Here is a 21739-nt window from a genome sequence, read left to right as displayed (position 1 = left end):
CATATTCAGGGCATTTTGTGCTTTTAGTTTCTCAATCAGCAAGATAACTACTGGCACTCCAAAACACTCAAGCACCTGCTATCTATCCATGAGTACCAAATAATAAACACTCTGGACCTGTCTGCTGTGTGTGTGTGTGTGTGTGTGTGTGTCGCTCTTTTCTTGCTGTTTTGTGTCACGAATCAAAAGAAGTCTTTTGTCTGTGTCAGCTGAGATCTGATGCCTTGAGTCAGGTCCTGATGCAAACTGGCTTTGCCTTTATCTGGTGGATAACAACACAAGGCTACAGGGATATTATGGTATGTGTGAATGTCAATCATAAAACATTTTTTGGTTTTATTCTGGCTATTTTTTATGGCTTCAAAGCTTGACATTTTTTGCTGTACTGGAGAATAATAGTAAAGAGGCAGACAGGCAACAGGAAAGCGAGAGGGGTATGATATGCAACAAAGGTCAGGCTGGAACCAAACTGTTGCGATGTCGAGCCCTGGCTACCAAGGCGCTCCACACACTCAGAATTTCTGATCTACTTATACTCTATACTCTGATTGATTTTTGGATCAGTGGCAGTTTGGCCTTCTTAGTTTAGTATATTAGCATGACAACACATGCCAGACTGTCTTTATTTTTGCAGGTATTTGGCCATGAGCGGTTCAAAATGTTGAACAAATTTGACCTGATGATGGCGCTAACTGAAAAGTTAAGGGTTCACCAGAGTTATTATAATAAATCTAGAGAGGGACTACACCCAGTTTCATGGCATTTCATCCAATAGTCTTGATACGTTTCAGAGAACACCTCAAGGTGGGGCTAGAGCTGGCACGGAAGCGGTTGTATAATTCCGCCTGTGGCTCTTAAAGCTTTGACAAGTCTGAAAAAAATACCTCAGTTTGGGTTTGGACACATTTAAAACAGAAAGCCTTGTGCCTTGGAAATCTAGGATGCGGCATTCTTTAGGAGATCCGATTTTGCACCTTTAAGACGTCCTACTTTATACCTGCAGCTAACACTCAGAGCCCATACACTGCTAATCATAAATCGCCCTCTCTGTAGGCAGACTCTATTGCTCATACTTTGAGTTCTGCCAACTTACTTGTGATGGCTCAAGCAGCCCCTACCGATCAATAAGAGCTCCCTGTGTCTGAGCCTTTTTTTGTTATCTTGTTCTTATTTCTAGTCCAGAGTTTCCACTGCTCTCACAAACCAAAGTGCTGTTTTTCCCCCTCTCCGTCTGCTCACAGAGTCTGAGGGTCACTCCAACCTATCGATCCAGTCTCGGATTCTTCTGCTTATCAGCTGCCTTGTCAAAAATGACCCCTGGTCTTTCTCAGAGAAGAAAAAAGAAAAAGAGAGGAAATAATAGCATCAAGCATCACCATCCATTCTTTATTTTTTTTCTTTATTTTTTTTCAGAACAATAAAAATAGTTTAACAAACAAAGACTTCTTCATTCTTTCCATCTCGACTCGTATTTACAGCTGAGGATGAAACAAACGCCCAGTCGTGTCCATTTCATCTCCTCTTGGCTCCATTCCCACCCCGATCGTCCCTCTCCACCCCCCCGGCAGGCATGACAAGAGAGTACCAGGGGCCTATTGCTGTGTCTTTGACGAGGTATACAGGCTATTCAATGATTGGTGACACGTAAGTCGAAGCGGACATCACTGACTTTTGCATTTCAGGAGCTTCTCCTTTTTGTTCAGAACTGCGCCAACGCCAGGCCTGTTTGTATATACGGCAGGTAACATTAATAAGCAGGTTTATGATTGATGACGCATGCTTTCACTTACTGGCATGACTTTGGAAGATAAAAGACACAATGACCCATTTTTTTTTTCTACTGTGGAAACACCACACAAGAGAAGATGAGATAATTGACAAGTCTCGCGTCCATTCTTTGTCCGGAGGAGATAAACTGCTGTGTGGAGGGTCCCTGAGGGAAGTGAAGACATATGGTGTGGATGCACAAGCACATACCCAAGTCATACCAGACACATAGGATTAATGCTTCAAAATGGAGTGGCTATTATTAGTTTGCAGCGATACTGAATAATTACATGGAAGGACACAGACATTTTACACAGTGTGCAACCTATGTACCCTAAAAGGCTTTTTGATACAAGACTTCAAGCACCTTCTAAATGTCATAAAGCAATTAGGCCCTCTAAAGCACTCAACGGAAATGTCACAGATACAGATTTCACTTCTTGCTAAGTATGTGGATCTGGGAAGATTTGTGTCTCTCTAGCAACAATATTGTTTCCCAATGCGTCTGAGATGATTTGAACAGAAAGAGGAGAAGGTTTTGCAAAAAATCAGCGGACAGAAGTTGAAGGTTGTTATTGCGATGTTTTCCTACAGCGTCCCGACTTCCCTCCTGGGAGCCGATTAGAATGGGATCCTTGTGTGGTGTTATTGTCCCTCCGTGCCGACTGAATACAATCACATGAATCAGGGCTGCGTGGCTGAACAATCAACAGCAGAGGAAATGAAAAGATGCCTGAGTAGTTGTGGCTATTGTGCACCTGATCAGGACAGAGGTATCAATACAGTCTGAACAAACCCAAGAAGTCATACTTATTAAACTCTGAAGAGATCAAAACATAGAAATATTATACAACAAAGAAAAAAAACATTACTGCGACGCATTTGAGTCAGAGAGGCCCAGGAAATAAAGAGCAAAAAGAGACAGAGAAGAGACAGAAGCAGAGAGATAAACCATGTCAGGGTATTCATACAGTAGTCCAGAGGTCTGCATGTAATAGTGGTGGATTTGAGCACCATCTCTATGGCTGGGGGTCAGGGGGTCACTGGTCCAATCAGGTTGGAGGGTCATGGCTGTCAGAGCTGGTTTCCAGTGCAGAGCGGCAGGCTGGCACAGTGATGAGGATAATGACGTCTTAGTGTCACATCGGATCACGCAGCAGACACACAGTCACAGAGCAGGAGTGGGCAGGCTGGGCCGCCGGGGCCCCAAATGCTCCCGCTGGGGCACAAACAGTCCAAAAAAAAGGCCTGGCCTTTAGTGTTCCCATAGTCCAGTGGAGCTCCAGCACAGTGCAGAAAAAAAGGGGACGAAACCAAGCTGGATCTACTCACATTTCAAATGTTCAGAGGGGATCGATACATATCGTCGAGGGAGCAGTTGCTTCAATTAAGCCACATGGCCTGTAGACGTGTTGGATGTCTGTTCATCCATTTCAGTTATTTTAGGCCCAAAATCGGGAGCGACATGAAGGCTCATTAGTTTCTTAGAGTAAAATCCTTTTCTTCACTGGTCACCCCCGCTCCTGGGCCACATGCCAATGTGCCGATTGCTCCTACAGTGTTTAAGACAGACAACATGGGTTAGACTCACACATTATATGTTTGATTAAGAGTCCCCAGCCGTGGCAGCAGCCCTGTGAGGCTCTACAAGCGACGTGACAGAGCTGCTTTGAGCTAAATGCCAATTTCAGCATGCAGGCATTCTGAAGTTCAGCAGGAAATAGTTCACCATCTTAGCTTAGCATGTTAGCATGCTAACATTTGCTGGTTAGCACTAAACACAAAGCACAGTACAGCTGAGGATGATGGGAATGTCATTGGTTTTGCAGCTAGTTGGTCATAAATCAATACTGGACAAATTGAAATGGTGACCTACTGAGAGTGCAAGAGGGAACATCAGTGGCTCTCGAAAGTTATCAGGATTCAGGAAAATGGGGACTGACTGAGACATTGCCATCCCTAGAGCAGCTAACATGGCTAAGAACTAGCATTATGTTCGATTATTGCAGCTTGTGTGGCTTTAAAAAGAGGGCGAGTGAAAGATTCCAGTAAGTATACAACCCTGACTCCAAAAATGTTGGGATGCCGTTTCAAAACATGAATAAAACAGAATGTGATGGAAGTCTAAACGGTCAATCCCTTGCAGAATTGCTTCATCTGCTTTCTAATCTTTCTACAAAACAACAAAAAACAACAAATCTGTTTCTTACCTTTCATTTGTTTAGTCCCCTATTTTTCTAAAGATTATATCTATAGGTTTCTTCATCTCCAAACATTTCCAGTAGCCTGTAGCAGTCCTTCCATCGGTTCCTTCATTTTCACACAAGTTTAATCCAGAGTTAGAGCAGAAGAAGAGACCTTCATCGTCACAGCCACTACTGATTCAAAAAACGTCCAGTAGCTCAAGTATTGGTCTGCAATGACATTCAATCATCTCCCCAACGGACTGTATCATTCATGCCTTTAAATGTTTCAGTTGTTCAAATGTCTCCAGTGTTTTTTTTTTGTTCAGAACGTTTATGCTCCTTCTGCTCCAGTGAGGGGGAAAAAAAACACTCCAAAAACATCTTCTGTTTTGCATGGAGACCAAGTTCACTTGTCAAGAAACACTGACAGTTGCTCATTGCCTTAAAAGTTAATATATATATTTATATATAAAAAGGTGTTCATAAATTATTCAACAATGTTCAGTAGATAAAATACCACTTGCATTTCTGTCCTGAAATGATCACTTTGTGCTTTCTGCAAACAAAAAAAAAAAAAAAAAAAAACATTGAAAAAGAAGCAGCAGATTTTTGCCAGAGGTTAATCCATATAAAAAAAAATTGTCTCTTCAAATCTAAAAGGTTCTCTCTATCTGTGTCGGTTGGATATTCCGTTGCTGTTTGTGGCGGGCTCCTCCAGCTCGTCGTCCTCAAAGCCGTGGAAGGTGGAGGTGTCGCTCTCCGAGGTGGTGCCGAACAGCTCCTCTGCTCCAGTAAAAGTCCCGTCTTCCTTCTCTTCCCCACGGTCAGCTGGATGGGAGAAGATCAGAGTCAGGTGATGGGTAAACAAGTGAGCGTCCACACAGTAATGGACACTCGCTTGTTCTTCCGCAATGTATTTTACACTTTGGTGTATATGGACTCACTTGTGCATCGGCAGGCTGCATATGGAGGCCCCGCTTTACCCGTTTTCTTATTCGAGCCCTGGCATTTATTACAGTAGTTGTTGGGAATGCTGGTCCCACCTGGAGCCTTTGGACCTACAAGGACATTTGAAAAGGTCGGACAGGTCAGACTTAAGCACAATACTTAATGCATCTATTGTAGCTTAGTCTGCTCAATATAAATGAAACATGATTAATTTAAGTATATAAAATCATTTCCTTTATTTGACCTTTAATCTTGTATTGAAGCATTGTTTGTATAGATATTAATTAGTTTATTGTGGATTCTCTCTGTAGTTTGAATGTAATGTGCTTTTGTCCTGTATTCTTCTGGTTTGTGCTTATCCTGAAAAGAGCAGTTTGCTACAATGAGCATGTATCAAATAGTATGAAGCTCAGTTCATAATGAATAACCAAATGCTTTTTTTTTTTGCATGTCTATTCATTCTGTTTCACATTAGGCTATACTCTATATTATCATATCTATATTATCACTATATTATTAGTATAATACTATTTGTGTATATATATATATATTTATATTATATTATATATATATATATATATATATATATATATATATATATATATATATATATATATATATATATATATATATTATATATTTATATATTTATATTATATATATGTATATATATATATGATTGTGTCAACTCATGTGATACAAACATTTCCAAAAGTCAAAATTAATGATGAAAGATCGTTGTAATCATTTCCAGAATTATAAAAAAAAAGCTGATTATTCTGCTTCAGTCCATTTATGCCTTTCAAAAACATTTTCATTTTCATCTTCTAGTAAATTACTGAAGTCATTTCATTAGAAAAGATAATTCGCTCGACGCTCCATTTAATCCGATGAATCATTTTTATTCAAATTGAGGATTTTGTTTGAGAAAAAAAAAGACATTTGGTCTATTAAAAGCTAATTCTCAAAAAAATACGAATAAACAAAAAAAGAATGATTTTACAAAAGCTAAATCTAATCAAAGACTAAATCAGACTTAAAATCCAAACTGTCAGCAGGACATTCAAGTGGGACATATACACATGGTATGTTATGGTAAGTGATGGTTTGTTTGATGAAACCAAAGGTTATGATTTGTTAGAGGTGTAACACTTTGACTTCTTACGTTTGTGTCTGTCAGTCGGTTGTGCAGAGGGGGATCTGGACGCCACAGTGCTTCTCTCTCCGGCTCTGTCCTCCTCTGCCAGGTGGGAATGAGTGTAGTGGTAGCTTAGTCCCGTACGGTTCCTGTAGCGCTTCGCACAGACTGCAACAGACAGCAGATGTTCAGTCCTACTACTATAACTGCTTGCATAAAAATTATTTTTGGCAACACAACATTTCCAAATGCAGGATGTTTGTTTCCTTTTCTGACCATTTGTTCAGAAAAAAGACTTCGATAACGAGGCCTACAAAAATCAGTCGAACACCTGGATGGGTGTCTGGTGAGGTGGTCATGTCTCTACATTATAAAGCAATGAACTAAAAATATCTACAGAGAGTTTTTTGAGTCAATGATTGAAAAATAAACAGACTCATGGCATTTCATGGAGGTAGCAATTCCAGTCTCAGTCCAAAAGGGGACAAAAGGAAGCACTTTCCAGTCTGATTACAATAGTCAGTCAAATAAAACACAAACACAGACAACATAATAACCATGTCTCCCAGCACCCAGGACACTTTTCAGCTTGAGAAAAGTAAGATGATATAGGGGCCTAAATCAATAATCACTGCACTTGCGAAACAACCACTCGACAATCTATCAAAACAAATACCCTAAAAACTACTGTTTGAAAAAAGTCAACAAACCGAGGTACCTGAGGTCGAAGATTTTGAGTTCTGCTTTTGTTTGTATCTGTCTGAAACAGAGAAGACGCAGAGCGAAGAGAGAACAGCATGAGCATGTGTCTTTCAACACGAGTCACAACAGAAAGAGTAAAATCCAATACCCTCCTACCTGCACTTTCCACATGCAACTTGCATGTACAGGAATACTGGAGGCTACAGTGACACTTGTTTACCTTGTTTCATCTTCCATCTCAACAAACTGTGTTGGTGATTGAGTTACAGCGAGTCAACTGAAGTGCGGACGCTATTTTGGAATTACTTGTTGATACAATATACAGTACAAAGCTAATAAGTAAGACGAGGACAAGTCGGACTCTGGGCCTCATTTGTTTAGACTTATTAAGTCAAAATGCTCAAAGATCATTTAATTAATTAATCCATTAGCTATCAGCCATTTAATTGACAACTATTCGCATAATCAATTGCTCGGTTTGAGTAATAAAAATAAACAAAATATTTTTTATTTTTATACAACCTGCCCGGGCAGAATACCACAATATATGTTTTGTACTTGAATCCATAGTGTTTAATATGTAAAATACACTGTTGAATAAAGTGACTACGAGGAACTTTTAAGTGTTTATGAAACACTATATATATATATATAACACAAAAAATAAAAAAATTTAAATTTAAAATATTTTGATATGACACTTAAAAATAGACCTAGCATTAGACCCCAAGTGGAAACCCAACTTTTCCCTGGAAGGAGCACTGAGCTCTGGGCTCAGCTGAAGCTCTGACCCGCGTATCCCTGATGGGAGGCCCCTGTTGGGGGATTTGAAGGGTTAAAGTGGTGATGGGGGTGTTGTGTGTGTGTGTGTGTGTGTGTGTGTGTGTGTGTGTGTGTGTGTGTGTGTGTGTGTGAGAGAGAGAGAGAGAGAGAGGGGTCAGCTGGCCAAAGAGACAATCTGTGGATTAGAGAAAGCTTGGACACCAAGTGCTCACTCAGCACATGATAAAAAGATACTATGTTTTAATTTGGTGATTACAATTGAAAGCACATTTCTATCGATGTTCAATTTAGAATCAAAATCATAACATCCCTAATGTTTACACTATGTTTTATAGAAACTAGATTGTCAAAAGAAACTAAAATTCTTTGCCTCGACTACTGTGCAACTTAAATTTGAAACATGACAGCTGGAGTCTATGTTGTCGCTTACTCTTCCTTTGCCCCGATGTCTCCTCTTGGGAGTGTCCACCTCGTAGTCGTCATCATCGTTGAAAGCGTCTTCTGCTGCGTCTGCCTCCAGAACCCTCTGAGACACAAAGAGACAGGGAGGAAAAAACAGTTCATTCCTCATCTCTGATTAATGTAGCAGTTTGTTGAAAACACACTGCGCGGCAGCAACAGAGCGGAAAGAAAATCTATTTCTCAGTTCTCAACACAATATCTGGGTGTTTTTGACAGTTGTAGTGCATGTTCTCTATTGGTGTAAACATCTGTTTAATAATGAAATGTTTACAGCTCAGACAGCTGCTTACAGGATGGAGACAGTTACTTTATTGTAGTCATTTGTTTAGTACCAGGAGCATGAAGAGAGGAGAAATAAGCTGTTATGCTCTAAGCCCTCTCTTCTTGTAAATATACATGTGTACACATGTATATTTGGCAGAAGGCGTAACTGCTTTTGACAATAGAGCTAATTAAGTTTCATATTTGTTTTCCGCTTTAATGTGAGAATCACTATCATATATAATAATCAGTTAATGGGAATTCAAAGTTACTTGTCCAAAATGCCTCTCAGTGAGACAGCAGCCAGCTAATGAGCCCTGCAGGTCAGCTGGAAAAACTTGGCAAGTTGCCCTGTTGGGGCGCAACACTTCACTCTCAGTGCCAGGGCCCTCAGTCGTTTGAGTGATATCGCTGAACATTTACATTTTAAACGTTTGGCTGACTCTCTAAAACCACAGCAACAAATACACACACACACACACACACACACACACACACACACACACACACACACACACACACGTTGTCAAAGGTATTGCAATACCAATACATATCGATTCTGAATATCTGAAACTGTTTCATTACGATTTTTTTCTGTAGTATCGATACACCCATACCAGCTGCACTTTCTCGCTCTCTCTTCTCTGCAACAGCGAGTTGACACACATACTGTCAGGCCCACATAGGCCTGCCTCCTCTCTCTCACTCATCTGATAATAGTCAGAAGTAAATTAAAGGTGTGATATGTAAGACTTTTAGCAAAATTATCAACAGAATGTAAAGAAATAACAGTTCACTTTATGACAATATGCTGTCTATAAATTGTGTTGCAGAGGTATCTAGTGAAGTTAGCATGCTAACCAGCTAGCCCTGGCCCGCCCAGTCTAAAGCTCCTATGCTAGCAGTCTAAATGCTAAAACTGCCCCGATGCTCTGAGCTCCCAATCTGCACTGCTAGCTGCACGGCTAACTGAGCTAACTAACTAAGAGCAGTTACAGTTCGAAGCAGTAAGCTTGTTACTCTGGTGATATTCTGCCCCCCTATTTTTTAAGTTTAGGATGCCAATTCTTACATATTGCACCATTAACTTTGATACGGTTGTGCTTAACACACAAGGACACAAGCCATATTATATTTACCATTATCAAAAATATAAAATTTTCTACCTTCAATGTTGTGTCATTTCTTTGATGTAGTATCAAACATCGATACTGTATTTTTTTTTATAGTATTGTGTCAAATAAATGCATACAGTGGGTGTTTCAGACCTTTCTGACTGAACCCACCTGGATCTCCAGCAGGCTTTCCTCGTCATTCTTAGAGTTGTTCCTCTTGTCTAGCCCCTCTCCTCGTAGCAGCGCCTCCAGCGTGGTGCTCTGTGTGGGCAAGGTGTCCTTGGACATGAGGCCACCTTCTGCATAAAGACAAAAACAAGGCAGCACGTGATGAATCATCAAAATACCAGCTCAGTGTTCATACTTCAAAGTGCATGAAAACATCCGTCTATTGCTCACTTTAGATAATAGTTCCACAGGTGTAAAATCAAAGTAATGGGACCTGTTTACTGCTGATGATGAATGAGCTGCAGTGTGTTACATCCCCTGAATCACCATCAAGAGCTGTAATTGTGACAAGAAGCATCAGTGCTACAATCTCTGTACTCTGTGAGCAGATTTCTATCAGCACATTTCACATGTATTGTCTCCTCCACTCTAGTTCTAATAACAGCATGTGGCAAATTGCTGAGGCATTTGTTTGCTATAGCGGCTGTCATCTATTTTCTCTTTGTCTGCTACACAATGTGTCATCACAACTATTTTCGCAGCACTATATTGCTGAAAAAATGTACATGTCACTCTGAGCGAGAGTGCATTGTCATTGATGAGCTCTCAGTAATGCTGCACTATGCAGAAGCTGGGATGACTTTGTCCACAGGAATCTCCGAGGTACAATGCAGTTAAGTGGCTTGTCACGTTAACCCCCGAACACATCATGCAGTTATCTCCTCCTACAGCGAGCTCAAGATCTAAACAAACAGTGTAGGAGGCGAGCAGGTTGAGCAGACAAAGCAGTACAAACAAAAGCTTTGATAGTCACTTGGATCTGCAGGATCTTATTTACACAATCTCCTCTACACAGTCAGCTTCGTGGTCATCCAGTTGCTTTGTGCATGGTTGAAAAGAGGACACACTTCAAAGCCCCCTGACTCAAGCTTTCTATGAGCCCTTCATCTCACCATTGCGCCCACCAGACAGACTTTTGCAGAATATTGAACGTGGAGTGCTGAAGCAACAGAAGACTGCATAGGCAAGAGGCAGATATAGGAAGTAGGCGTGAGGAGCAGATACAACGCGCTCCTCCAAAATGGGCCTCTCCACCATGCGGCGGCAGCCCCTCACCATTGTGTCTGCACACGTTGACTTTCAACTCTCCGCGACGAGACAGACCCCCCCCCCCCCCCCCCCCCCCCCTCCCCTCCCTCCCTCCCTCTCAACCCATGGGAGCTGGGGGGCTAAAAATAGAGCCGGCAGCAGCCTGCAGCAGGGAGCTGATTCTGCATGCAGCCCCAGTCTCTAGCACACCATCAGTTAGACAGCCAGCCGAGGTAGCGAGACAGACTCTGCTGCCCTGTGCTGGCCACCTCTGGCCAGCTGCACAACGTGCTCCGTATAAGAGACGCCAGGTTAAATCAGGGTACATTTCCCCTCCGCTGGGCGCTCGCAGACAGCACATGCACTCCGCTTTTGCTGGAGAAGGGAAGGGACAGCAGGGTGGTGGCGGCGGGGTCTCAGCGAACGCAAGCTCAGTGGAAAACAATAGGCGACAATGGGATGTGTTTGGGAAACAAAGACTTGGTTCATATGCTATCACTCCATCTTGCTTTCTCTTTCCACGCCCGCTCTCTCTCTCTCTCTCAACTTCCCAAGCATTTGTCCTTCAGCGTGCACTGCAGAAATTAAATTTGAACTAAAGGCATCACGATCTTGGAGATCTCTATCAAAACATAACTGATTTGTCACAGCCTTTTATAGAAACTACTAGAAAGAGAAAGGTGTAACACAATGTTTCTGTGTGAGATTCCCTCTTTTGTCATGTTCATTCCTGAGGGTAGTGTAACATCCCACTGGGTATGCAAGCCTTGGGCACAGAATGGACTACTTGAGCTAAAGAAGACTGGCGACAAAATGCTCACAGACTGCACGGCCAACAACGGGGAGAGATGGAGAGATGAAAGAGTTGCCAGAGAGAAAGAGACAAAATCCATCAGCAAGGGAGGTGGTGAGGAGAAAATAAGATCGAGGAGAAGGTAAATGTGTTGAGTGAGCAGCAGAGAAGGCCAAACTCTATTCCATAACATTTATTAAATACTGTCTTCAGTGGCCGAACTCTGTCTCGCTGCTCCCAGCAGTGGTAAATCTAATTACATGTTCTACTTCTCGCAAAACAAGTTTACCAGCCGGGGTGAACACAGACACATTTCATCCTCTGAAAAATGACTGGCAGCCTGTTCTGCTCGCTGCGCTGAGACAGAGCGATATGCTTTTAGCTAGATTATTCCAGATCATCACCAGTAATCACATGAGCTGAAGGAGGTGGAGGAGGTGGGTGGGAGTCGGGCGGTGGACGGGAGGCTGAGTGGGAGGGGAAACTGAGAGGAGGAGAAAGTGACGGGCAGGTGGTTTGAGGAGAAGAGGCTGCAGGGTCTCACCGAGATGGAGTCCGTAGATGCCCAGACGTGGATCTGTGGCGTTGTGCAGCCGTCTCTTCTTCCTCCAGCAGCGGGCGGGGTATGTGTACATCTGCCCGGCTGCGACGCCTGTACAATAACAGTTGTGAAGATGCAAACAAGAGTTTCAACTGAAACTATTATTTTTATAAAATAAAAACACTTCCCAGATAAGAAAAGAGTCAGGTTATAACATTCATTATATTAATTTTTTGTTTGTTTTATTACAGATTCTACGTTGAGATTTACATAGACTAACAAGACTAACAAGTCTACAGCCATGCCTGTGGACAAAAGGGGTATGAGCACCACCGCCTCATGTAGTGTAACATATTTTTAACAACAATAATTTTTCTTTTTCAAACACAGCTGTACTAAACTAAACTACTGAACTAATATATCAATGGTGAAACAAAGTACACTTTGTTTGAGTATTGTTTATACACCTAGGATGGCCAACAGCTGACAGATCTGACTGGTAATAGTAATTTTATCGAAAATGCTAAAGCTATCAACATTTAGTGGTAATGTTATGATTTTGCGGGCAATCCGACCCAGTGACACTGCGTGAGACCAAAGAGTGTTGACTACAGATGCTGGATGCTGCATCAAAGCCAAAGTACCCGACTTTTAAATTAATGTATTTATCGACAAATAATCAAATGATCTTTATTTCCAATCCTAGTTAATACCTTTTCATCACAAACAAACAGACGCCATTTTCAGCTTAATGGACAAAAATACTCTTAACCTAAACATAAAACATTCTTTGTATGCATGTGTGTGTGTGTGTGTGTGTGTGTGTGTGTGTATGTGTGTGTGTGTGTGTGTGTGTGTGTGTTTGCCCACCGGGGCTGCGGTGGTGTCGTTCCATCCAGATGTAGCAGTTGTTCTGGGCCACGCCGGTTTGTGAGTCCAGGAATGGCAGGCGGACGCTGCGTTCAGCACACAGGCGGGCATTGTAGCTGCGGCACTGCTCAATGGCCTCCTTATAGAACTGGTCGCCCAACCTGCAGGGGGGTAACGTCAGGTCAGTGACACTGGGTGACATGGTTTACACAGCTGAGCCGCTCATGGGGCAGCTGCTTTGGGAGAATAACCGTGATGTGAACATATTTGCAGAATCTCTGATATGGAGATGAGCCTTTTTATCATGTACGAATGCCTCCATAATGGCCTGTTGCTCTGCCGGCTATAGATCATTAAATCAGTAAGCTGAAGCAGATACGAGATTTGTATGCAAGTCCCTCAGAAACTCTCCTCAACCCACATAATGCCGTTAACGTCTGTTCAAACTTCTTATCAGCGTTGTTCAATGCACGACTCAAACTGACAGCTGAGCTTCTCTCTCCTCTTCCAGCTTGCCATCGGGAAGAATTTGCAGAGAGAAAAAACACAATGCAACCCAGTTACGACACGACGCTGCTGCTCCCACTCCTCAAGTTAAACGTATTATTACCTCTGTGGGCTCTTTGTCTTATCTGATTCTAGATGGGCTGTGAGCTACGGTGGCGCTGACCGAGTTTAGTTTATCCCGTCGACATGGAGGCTGGGGTCTGATGTGAAGTCGGCGAGCAGCTCAGACTAACACTTTAGTTCCACTTTTCTTAGCACCACTGAGATTTTGGCAGTCCCTCAGGGTTTCACTGTTAATATTCAGAGTGAAATGGGGGAGGATACTTCACATTCAAGCCCTCAATCGCTGCCACACGCCTGGTATGGTAATTAGCCTACTTAATTAATCTCAGCAGAGTGCCTAGCACAAGGGCAGGTTCTAATTTGACTATATCAAAGATGGGGGTAAATGCTGCAACTCTGAAATCATGGCAAAGTAGTTTGTATGTGATTTCCACAGTCTGCTGTTATATCACAGGTTGAACAGGGCAAATAATAGCTCCTGACTCTTCTCGTATGAACATCTCCACATCAGCGTAATGAAGTTCCTCCACGTGTTCTCAATTACAACATTAGGAAGACGGCCATTTTGAAGTGAAACTAATGAGCTGAGGGGCTGCGAGTCGAGCCTGGAATCTTAAACTAGAAGGTGGAGGAGGTGGAGGAGCCCAATTTGTCTTCCAGATCCTGCTCTGCCCTCCTTCCCTTTCGTCTTTACTCCCTCGTTGAGACGACGTCCAGCAAATGAACAGCCGTGTTAGGAATGCTGTCCCGCACAAAGCCCACAGCTCTGCGGTTCAGACAAAGCCACAGTGTGTGTGTCTGTGTGTGTATGTGTGTGTGTGTGTGAGGCTTCTGGGAAAGGGAGGCTTCGTGTCGGTGTGTGATACTGAGAAGAGTAAACAGTCACAGGTACAGAGCGAGTGCAGGGGTGGAGAGGTGTGAGAAAGACAAAGAGAGGAATAAAAACAACAAGACAGGGGGTTCAAAAAGGCATGACGGTGAGAAAGGAAGGTCGAAAGCTAACAAGCAGATCATGTCTAATAACTGTGGGACTTTGTTTTTCCTTACTGGTGTTACAAGATAGCAGCTTTATTGCAGGTAATACTCACATCACTACTACCATCTCTCTTGTAAAGATGTCCTACAGTGTTTTTCAGTGCATACAAAGCAAAGAAAACACCAATTTCTGGCATGCACTGGCACTTTCTCACCCTTTAAGATGCAGGAATTTTTACAAGAGGAATCACACAGAGACGTACTCAAAACAGATTGGCCATAAAGATCAGAGGTTTGACATGTTCACCAGTAGCTTGATCAAGGATTTCTTTTTAAAAGATAAATACTTGGCTCGTAAAAAATAACGACACACAGCTGTGTAGTGATATGTCTAAATTGCTCCTCTCGGATCTATACCATATGTGCGCCGAGCGTACAGTCAATCCCCGTCAAACGAACCTGTTGGCTTCACTGCCGTTCGTAATGTGATTGCGACGCAGTGTGACATATCAATTTACTAAAAGCACGCCAGCTGTAAATGCTCCCGAGCAGTTACACGAGGTGAAGAAACCAAGAGAGGATGCTGATCAGTCTGGAGCGAAACATGGAGGGGGGAGAGTGAGAGAGAGCGAGAGAGAGCAAATAAGTGGTGAAAGTCTTGTGGCGGGTGCTGGCTGTCTGCGTAACGACAAGCTCTCCATCAGTGGCCCCCGCAGCCCCGAGCAGCAGGTGCACTGGCTTAGGTGAGAGATCTTTCTGACACTTGTAATGAGTGACAAGACCCACACCACCAACGCTGTCACACGAGGTGGAGAGTGTCACGCTGACACACACACACAAAACACCCCTACCCTATCTTTTTTTTTTTTTTTTTTAAAGGCACGTGTTTTTGCACCGTCCTTTAAAATCTGAAAATGGTTTAAGAATAATTCTACCTTATCGCAAACTTTTACAACTACAATTTTTATAGTTTCGCCACCATTCCTATTAATTATGATCACTTTATACTGATCGCTAAAAAAGAAGTCAGACGGGGCAAAAAACAAGAGCAATCTGAAATTCAGTTGAATTGAATTAGTCTGTCAGCTGTAAACGACCAGCACGGTTTACAGAGCAGCTTCCTTATTCAACTTTGACCCACCGTAATTACCATGAATGCGTGCACACAGTTTCCTGTGCAGTGAGGAATGATTACCACAATTTCAAGCGCATTCACTTTCAGTTTCACCTCCAAGTTAAGCATTTCAGATCAGTGGTTCTTACATTCTGGCTTGTGGTCACAGCTAAACAATGTCTGGTTGCAAAAACATATTATTTTTCCACAATCTAAACTGTAATGTATTTTTATTAATTTCATAACGCCCCAAAGGCCACCATCAAGAATTTAACGGATTAAAAACAATCAGTTGTCATAATGTCAAAACTGATCATTTAAATAATTTAAAGAAATTGCTTAAAATTTGTGTCCCCTACTAGAACTATTAGCCAGACTTAAACTAGCCTAAGAATTTCTCCATCTGCACCATTAAAACACAAAATTGCATTTAAGATTGTTCTTTGTTGCCATAAGCTCCTCATCCGCCTTGTTATTAGCTTTAACTCAGGTTGCATTGTACACAATACATCACCCAGAAGTGGCAGAAGAACAAACACACCCTGGCTTAAAAAGGTGCCTCAGACAGAGGTATGTGCTACACATCCTCAATATCTTCCAGTTGAATAGAGAAGGTGAGTGTATGCATGAGGGCGAGGAACAAAAGCAAATCTTGTGGCCAGTGGGGCCTCCGCTATCAGTGTGTTCCTGTCAACGGTTTGCCGTGTCACATGGCTGCGACGGTAATGTGAGCATGTGTCAACACTCATTTTGCATATCTGACGACAAGCTACAGTTTGCAGGAGAGTGGCTTTAGAGAGGCACAATGATCTGCATTCAAGACCAAACTCCAACACGGTCCAGAACTCAACAGATCTGAGTTGCATGAAGAATTAATGAAAAGTCAGATCTTAAAAAACACAACTTCAAGCTCTTCAGCTGCTGTGATCAGGAGGCTTCTCACATTTGCAGGTGCACTGCACAGGAAGCTAGAGCTACCACATAACAAGAGAGGAGGAGGAGGAGGTGGAGGAGGAAGAGGAGGAGGAGGAGGTGGGCCTACACAGTGACTGCATCCTGACAACAACCTCTGATTACACCAATCAGAACAACACAGTCTGGTTGAGGGCAGGAGCAAAACCAGACCATACACCTCCACACTGCAGTGCCAATAAACAGCAGGCCTGACTCACTCAAAGTCTACTCAACACCAGTGACAAGGTAGCTGACGATGGGGGAGGATGGAGGATGTGTCTGACCCACAGAAAGCTCCAGCTGTGGCTAAAATTTTAATGAGCAGCTTTATGAGCTTCTTTATTAATCAAATATTCCAGACTCCATTTTAATCAGCAGATTCTGGAGATTACCGTCCTCCCATGCTCAGAGGAGGGACGGACCTCACATGCAGACGTGCACGGGCTTGCACATTGCCGCTGCAGCTTCATCCCTCCACATCTCCCCAACAAAGTCAAACCGGCATTTCATTTCCCTAAAGTGAATCATCTTAATACAAAAAAAAGGTCAAACTGGTCCACGGGAGCGACATCCAATTAGTGTCAAGTGTGACTAATTATAATCTGACAAACGTGTGAAATGAAGTCAGAAACCCAAGACAGAGGCTAATTATAGCACATTGAAACACTTCATTAAGCACAGTTTATGGCAAGGAGACATTCCACATCAGAATGCTAAAACGGCGCCGAGATGAAACAGCAGCCTGACAACAGACGCAAACTAAAGCTGGTTGGGACACAAGAGAGGGAAACAATCCAACAAAGGTAATAATGAAATGTGCTTTCCAATAATGATCCCGCTCTTGTGAAAAAATACACAGACACATGATGAGAGAATGGAAGGAGCTGCAAGGAAGCTGATCATTCATTAAACATTTACACTGACCACTTTAGCATCAAGTGCTTCACTGAGCTGTTCAGGTGGCTGTGATTGTATTGGGCAATTCCCAGTGGAGCCCAGCGAAACTGTGAAGCAGGGCATTTCATGAAAAGTGCAAACACGCTCAGTCGACTAGAGCATAAATACAGATTCAACACAAAATTTGCATTTAGCCACCGTCCGGAGCATCATGAACATGCAATGACTGTGCAGCTTGTCTTTTAGGGAAACCAATAGGATTTTTTCAGGGCCAATGTGGATAATTATTATCAGTAATCAAAGAGACTGATTACCGATATTTGTCAATAAACATTTGCATAAAAAATGAAAGACTTATTGTCAAAATAGATTAACCAGTAATGGATTGTAAGCTACGATATACTCAAGTAATGTTCTTATGTTCAATTTTCAGGTACTTTACTTGAGTTTTTCCATTTTCTGCTATTTTATAGTTTCACTGCTCTACATTTATACAATAATATTGCTATTAGTTACGAGGCATAGGACGATATTAAAATTTGATGTAATGACTACCCTGTCCAACATAATTGTGATTCACAATACTATCCTGAAAATCATCAAAATGTTCTCACAACTTTAAAAAAATAAATTAAAATTGCACTTTAACATATTGTAATCACTTTAACCTTACATTTTGTTTAGAAACAAATATTTGTATTGCATCACAGATGGGACACACGTGTTCTGTTGTGAGAAAACAATCAAAAGAGTCTCATCTGAGAAACTCAGGAGGAACCTTCAATAAACATCATATCCCGGTTCACTTCAAACCTAACAAAACCCAGAGTAATGTAGTTTATGCTGTTCAATGCAGCCAGGACGGCACAGATTTGCACATTAGGGAGACAAAACAACCTCTCCATAAACGAATGGCACAACACAGGAGGGCCAACTCCTCAGGTCAAGACTCTGCTGTCCACTTACATGTGAAGGAGAAAAATCATTCCTTTGGGGACAACAATGTGAACATCTTGTCCAGAGAAGACAGATGGTTTGAAAGAGGAGTTAAAAAATCTGTCTATGTCAAACTGGGACGACCGTCTGTGAACAGAGGAGGTGGCCTACGACATTACTTATCACCCACCTAAAATGCAGCACTGAGTTCTTTCCCCAGACAGCTTAACAACCATTCACACCTGGGCTTCACCTAGCCCTAGCAACCCACATGAAGGCCGGCTGGGTCAACGGCCCACAAGTGGCACCAACGATTCTGAAACTCAGAGCTCACACGTGTCCTTAATGACTCTGTGAGGACACTCCCACACAGGGATTAAAAGCCTGCAACCCCCCTCCAGTTAGTTAGAACTGAAGAAGCTTCTTGGATGAGAGATGCAACGTCTTCAAGAAACTGAAACAAGTCCAGTTGCCTACAATACAGCACTTAGAATTACCATGACCTGGATGACTGAGAACCCTCATCAACAATCAAAGAGTCTTGAATAACTAATCATAAATCATGTGGTCCTGTACAAATAGAGGAGGAATAAATGGTGGTAACCGCATCTGCCTGTCATTTTTTTAGTTTGTAGTATTTACACACATCTGATATATTGTTTTTGTGCGGAATATGATGTGCAAGCCAAGCCTTCAGCCATGGTGACAAGCTTAGGCAACTCAAAATAAGTCAGGAAGCAAATATAGGACCATACGTCAGCTAGCTGGACAACTCCGTCAAGTCATTCATGTGAGGATATTCATGATTAACGAATCAACTTACTGTGAATTTTTTTATCTCGGGGCAAAATCTTTTATTGTCCCATCCCTAGCTACTTTGCAGATTCAGATCATTCAGTGTTGATAGGCTATTGCTTGTGATGTGTAACCAATAGGGTTGCAGCTATGTACCAGTTTCAAGGTTTCAAAAAAGAAATGTACCGTTATCATACTGTGTACATTTCCTATATCGCCGATATCGAATTCTTCTGTATTAGCAGTTTTATTTTAACTGCATATATTTCAAGTGTTCGTTGAACCAAAAACACCCCCGCCGTTTTCATTTTTCCATCGCTGTTCATACCACATACCATAACACTATGACATTTTCTGAGATGGTTATCGATCTGTGAAAATCTCATACCGTTGCAACCCTAGTAACCAGTCAGATAGTGTTGTGGGCAGGACATTGAGTAAGACAGCAGAGATGGTGACTAAAGACAGGGGTAGGATGCGGCATCAGAGCCAAAGTAGCACATTTTTCAAATATTTTTTCCCCTGCAATCAGACACAAATAACACAGATAATCAGAAAAATGCAGAATATCTGCCCCTATAATCGGTCTATCCCTACTGTCTTTGCCCACGATTCATCCCCCGAGTCTGTTAAATTAATTATTATAGGCAACTATTCTCCAGCACATGCACACAAAAAAATAATAGTTTCAAGAGGACAATCAGCAGGTATCATAAGCATCATTCTACATCCTCCCCTAGCTGTAGTAACAATGCCACAACAACAATGGCAACAGTGTGGGTGACGTGCAAGGTGCTGTGTGGTCCACTCCCTGCGCTTTACGGTCCACGGAGGTGCCAGGGTACCTATATGGAGGAGCAGATGGTTCTCCTGCCTGTGCCCAACACTTCCTCTCTGTCGGAGCATCTCTCTGACAGATGGGCCCAGGATCCTGGACCAAGCTAATCTCCAGCACTCCTCCACTTAAAGGCACAGTGGAGCGCCTGCTCTCTACCTCCACGGTCCCAACCGAGCCATGATGGTGAGAAGAAAACACACATCGATACAGGCTGGACGCTCCTGTCACGTCCAGCTCGGCGTGCGTGTCAAAGAAATGCCATGTTGTTATCTAGTTTTAACACGCAGACATGACAAGAGGCAGGAGGCTGATAGCGCCCAACTTACAGTAACGTGTTAAGCAGGGGGAAACAATACAGAAAGAACAAAGGGAGAAATGGGAGAAAAAGGTGGAGCATTGCTTTCAAGTTAAGCGATAAAAACGACCATTGCACGGGCTATTTGGCCGCAGGGTGACAGTCCGTTTCCAGCGGCCGACTCAAATTGCTGTCACTTTTTGTCGATTTCGCCAGCGAGCATGCAAATACAAAATGCCTCCTCCCTTTGCTTTACCGGGTCCTGACCACGTCTGCGCTCGGAGGAGCCAAAGTTGACATGTCGACAATTCACAACCAACTATGAGCGACTTTTCGCCGTGTCAGACGATAAAGCCGCCGCTGTGCCCAACCGAGCACGAAGAAAATCGGCTTTTAATTATCCGGAGCGGCCGCTGAGGCACGTTGTCGACAGTTTTCAAATAAATGCACAGCCCAGGAAAGACGACACTCTCTCCGTGTTGAATGTGTGACCGTGTGGAGGGGAAGAAAAGCTCTTCCCGTGCAGTCGAAATGTCAGGCAGCCTTCGCGAGCACGTTCAAGACTAAATGTTAGAAAAAAATCTCGTGGAATAAAAGAAGTATACGAGGCTACTTTGGCATGCAAGAAGTACACAAAATGAATTTGGGACAGCTTAATCTGTCACATGCACACGGCTGGAAATCACATGCACGAGCGGACAGTTTTAACGCACAAGTTGGCAGCAAAGTAATTCTTCACAAATTTCCTAAATGTCTAAATTACTTACGCTTTTAGTGGATTCTGAATGACAGCCGCCATTTTGCTACAGTGTAACGCAATATCGGCGTCTTGCAGTTCTGAGGGAAACCTACAGGAACGGACCAATCGCAGCTCGGGGTGAATTCGTGGACCAATACATCTGCGGCATACGCGAACGGGGCGTGGCTTTATGGGCTAAACTGTCAAAATTATTTTAAAGGGTTTTCCCTTGTATTTATATTGTGCACTAACAGAATAACAGCACTTTTTAAAGAGACCCGTACAGGAGGTTGGATACATGTCAAGTGCAATTCCCTGCTGGCTGTGCTGAGACTGTGCAAGTGCAAAAGTGGCACAGAATATCAACATGGAAGCTTGGGGTTACATTATTTATTAAAATAATTATAAATCATTTATCATCATCATCAATAAGCACCAAGCAAATATATTTCCCCTCACTTTATCCGAAGCTGCAGTGGCTGGAGAGGAATGGAAGCGAGGTTCCTAGCACACAGGCGTGCACACGATCTATTCCTCCCACATGCAGTACAAGCAAGTGGTTTGACACAGGGAGATTTGAACACACACACGCAAACACACACACACACACACACACGCACGCTAAAAACATGGAGGCAATTCCAGATTATGTTTTTGACAGTTGGGAGCTGATGCATCTTTAATCTTATGCAAATCTTCCATCACACATCATCATCATCGCTTCAAGTTAGTTTCCAACAGTTTTAAAATGCATCAGTCATTCCTGCTTGATTTGTAGTGTGTGTGTGTGTGTGTGTGTGTGT

At 42.6% G+C, this 21739-nt stretch overlaps 1 protein-coding gene across 1 annotated transcript; it reads right to left on the bottom strand.

Annotated features, from left to right (window-relative positions):
* Positions 1-1380: 1380 nt before the first annotated feature.
* On the bottom strand, positions 1381-20996 carry LOC141010860 (zinc finger protein DPF3-like). Its single transcript, XM_073483993.1, has 10 exons — positions 20965-20996; positions 12824-12984; positions 11957-12064; positions 9534-9661; positions 7912-8050; positions 6758-6799; positions 6067-6207; positions 4898-5011; positions 3978-4781; positions 1381-3320 (listed from the first exon to the last, which is right to left on the bottom strand). Exons 1-9 carry the CDS (start codon positions 20994-20996, stop codon positions 4621-4623), a joined length of 1026 nt encoding a protein of 341 aa, XP_073340094.1. The 3' UTR covers positions 1381-3320; positions 3978-4620.
* Positions 20997-21739: the final 743 nt, after the last annotated feature.

This window comes from Pagrus major, chromosome 16 (genome assembly GCF_040436345.1).
Source record: "Pagrus major chromosome 16, Pma_NU_1.0".
Lineage (NCBI taxonomy): Eukaryota > Metazoa > Chordata > Actinopteri > Spariformes > Sparidae > Pagrus > Pagrus major.
This window is presented reverse-complemented; position numbering and strand designations above follow the sequence as displayed.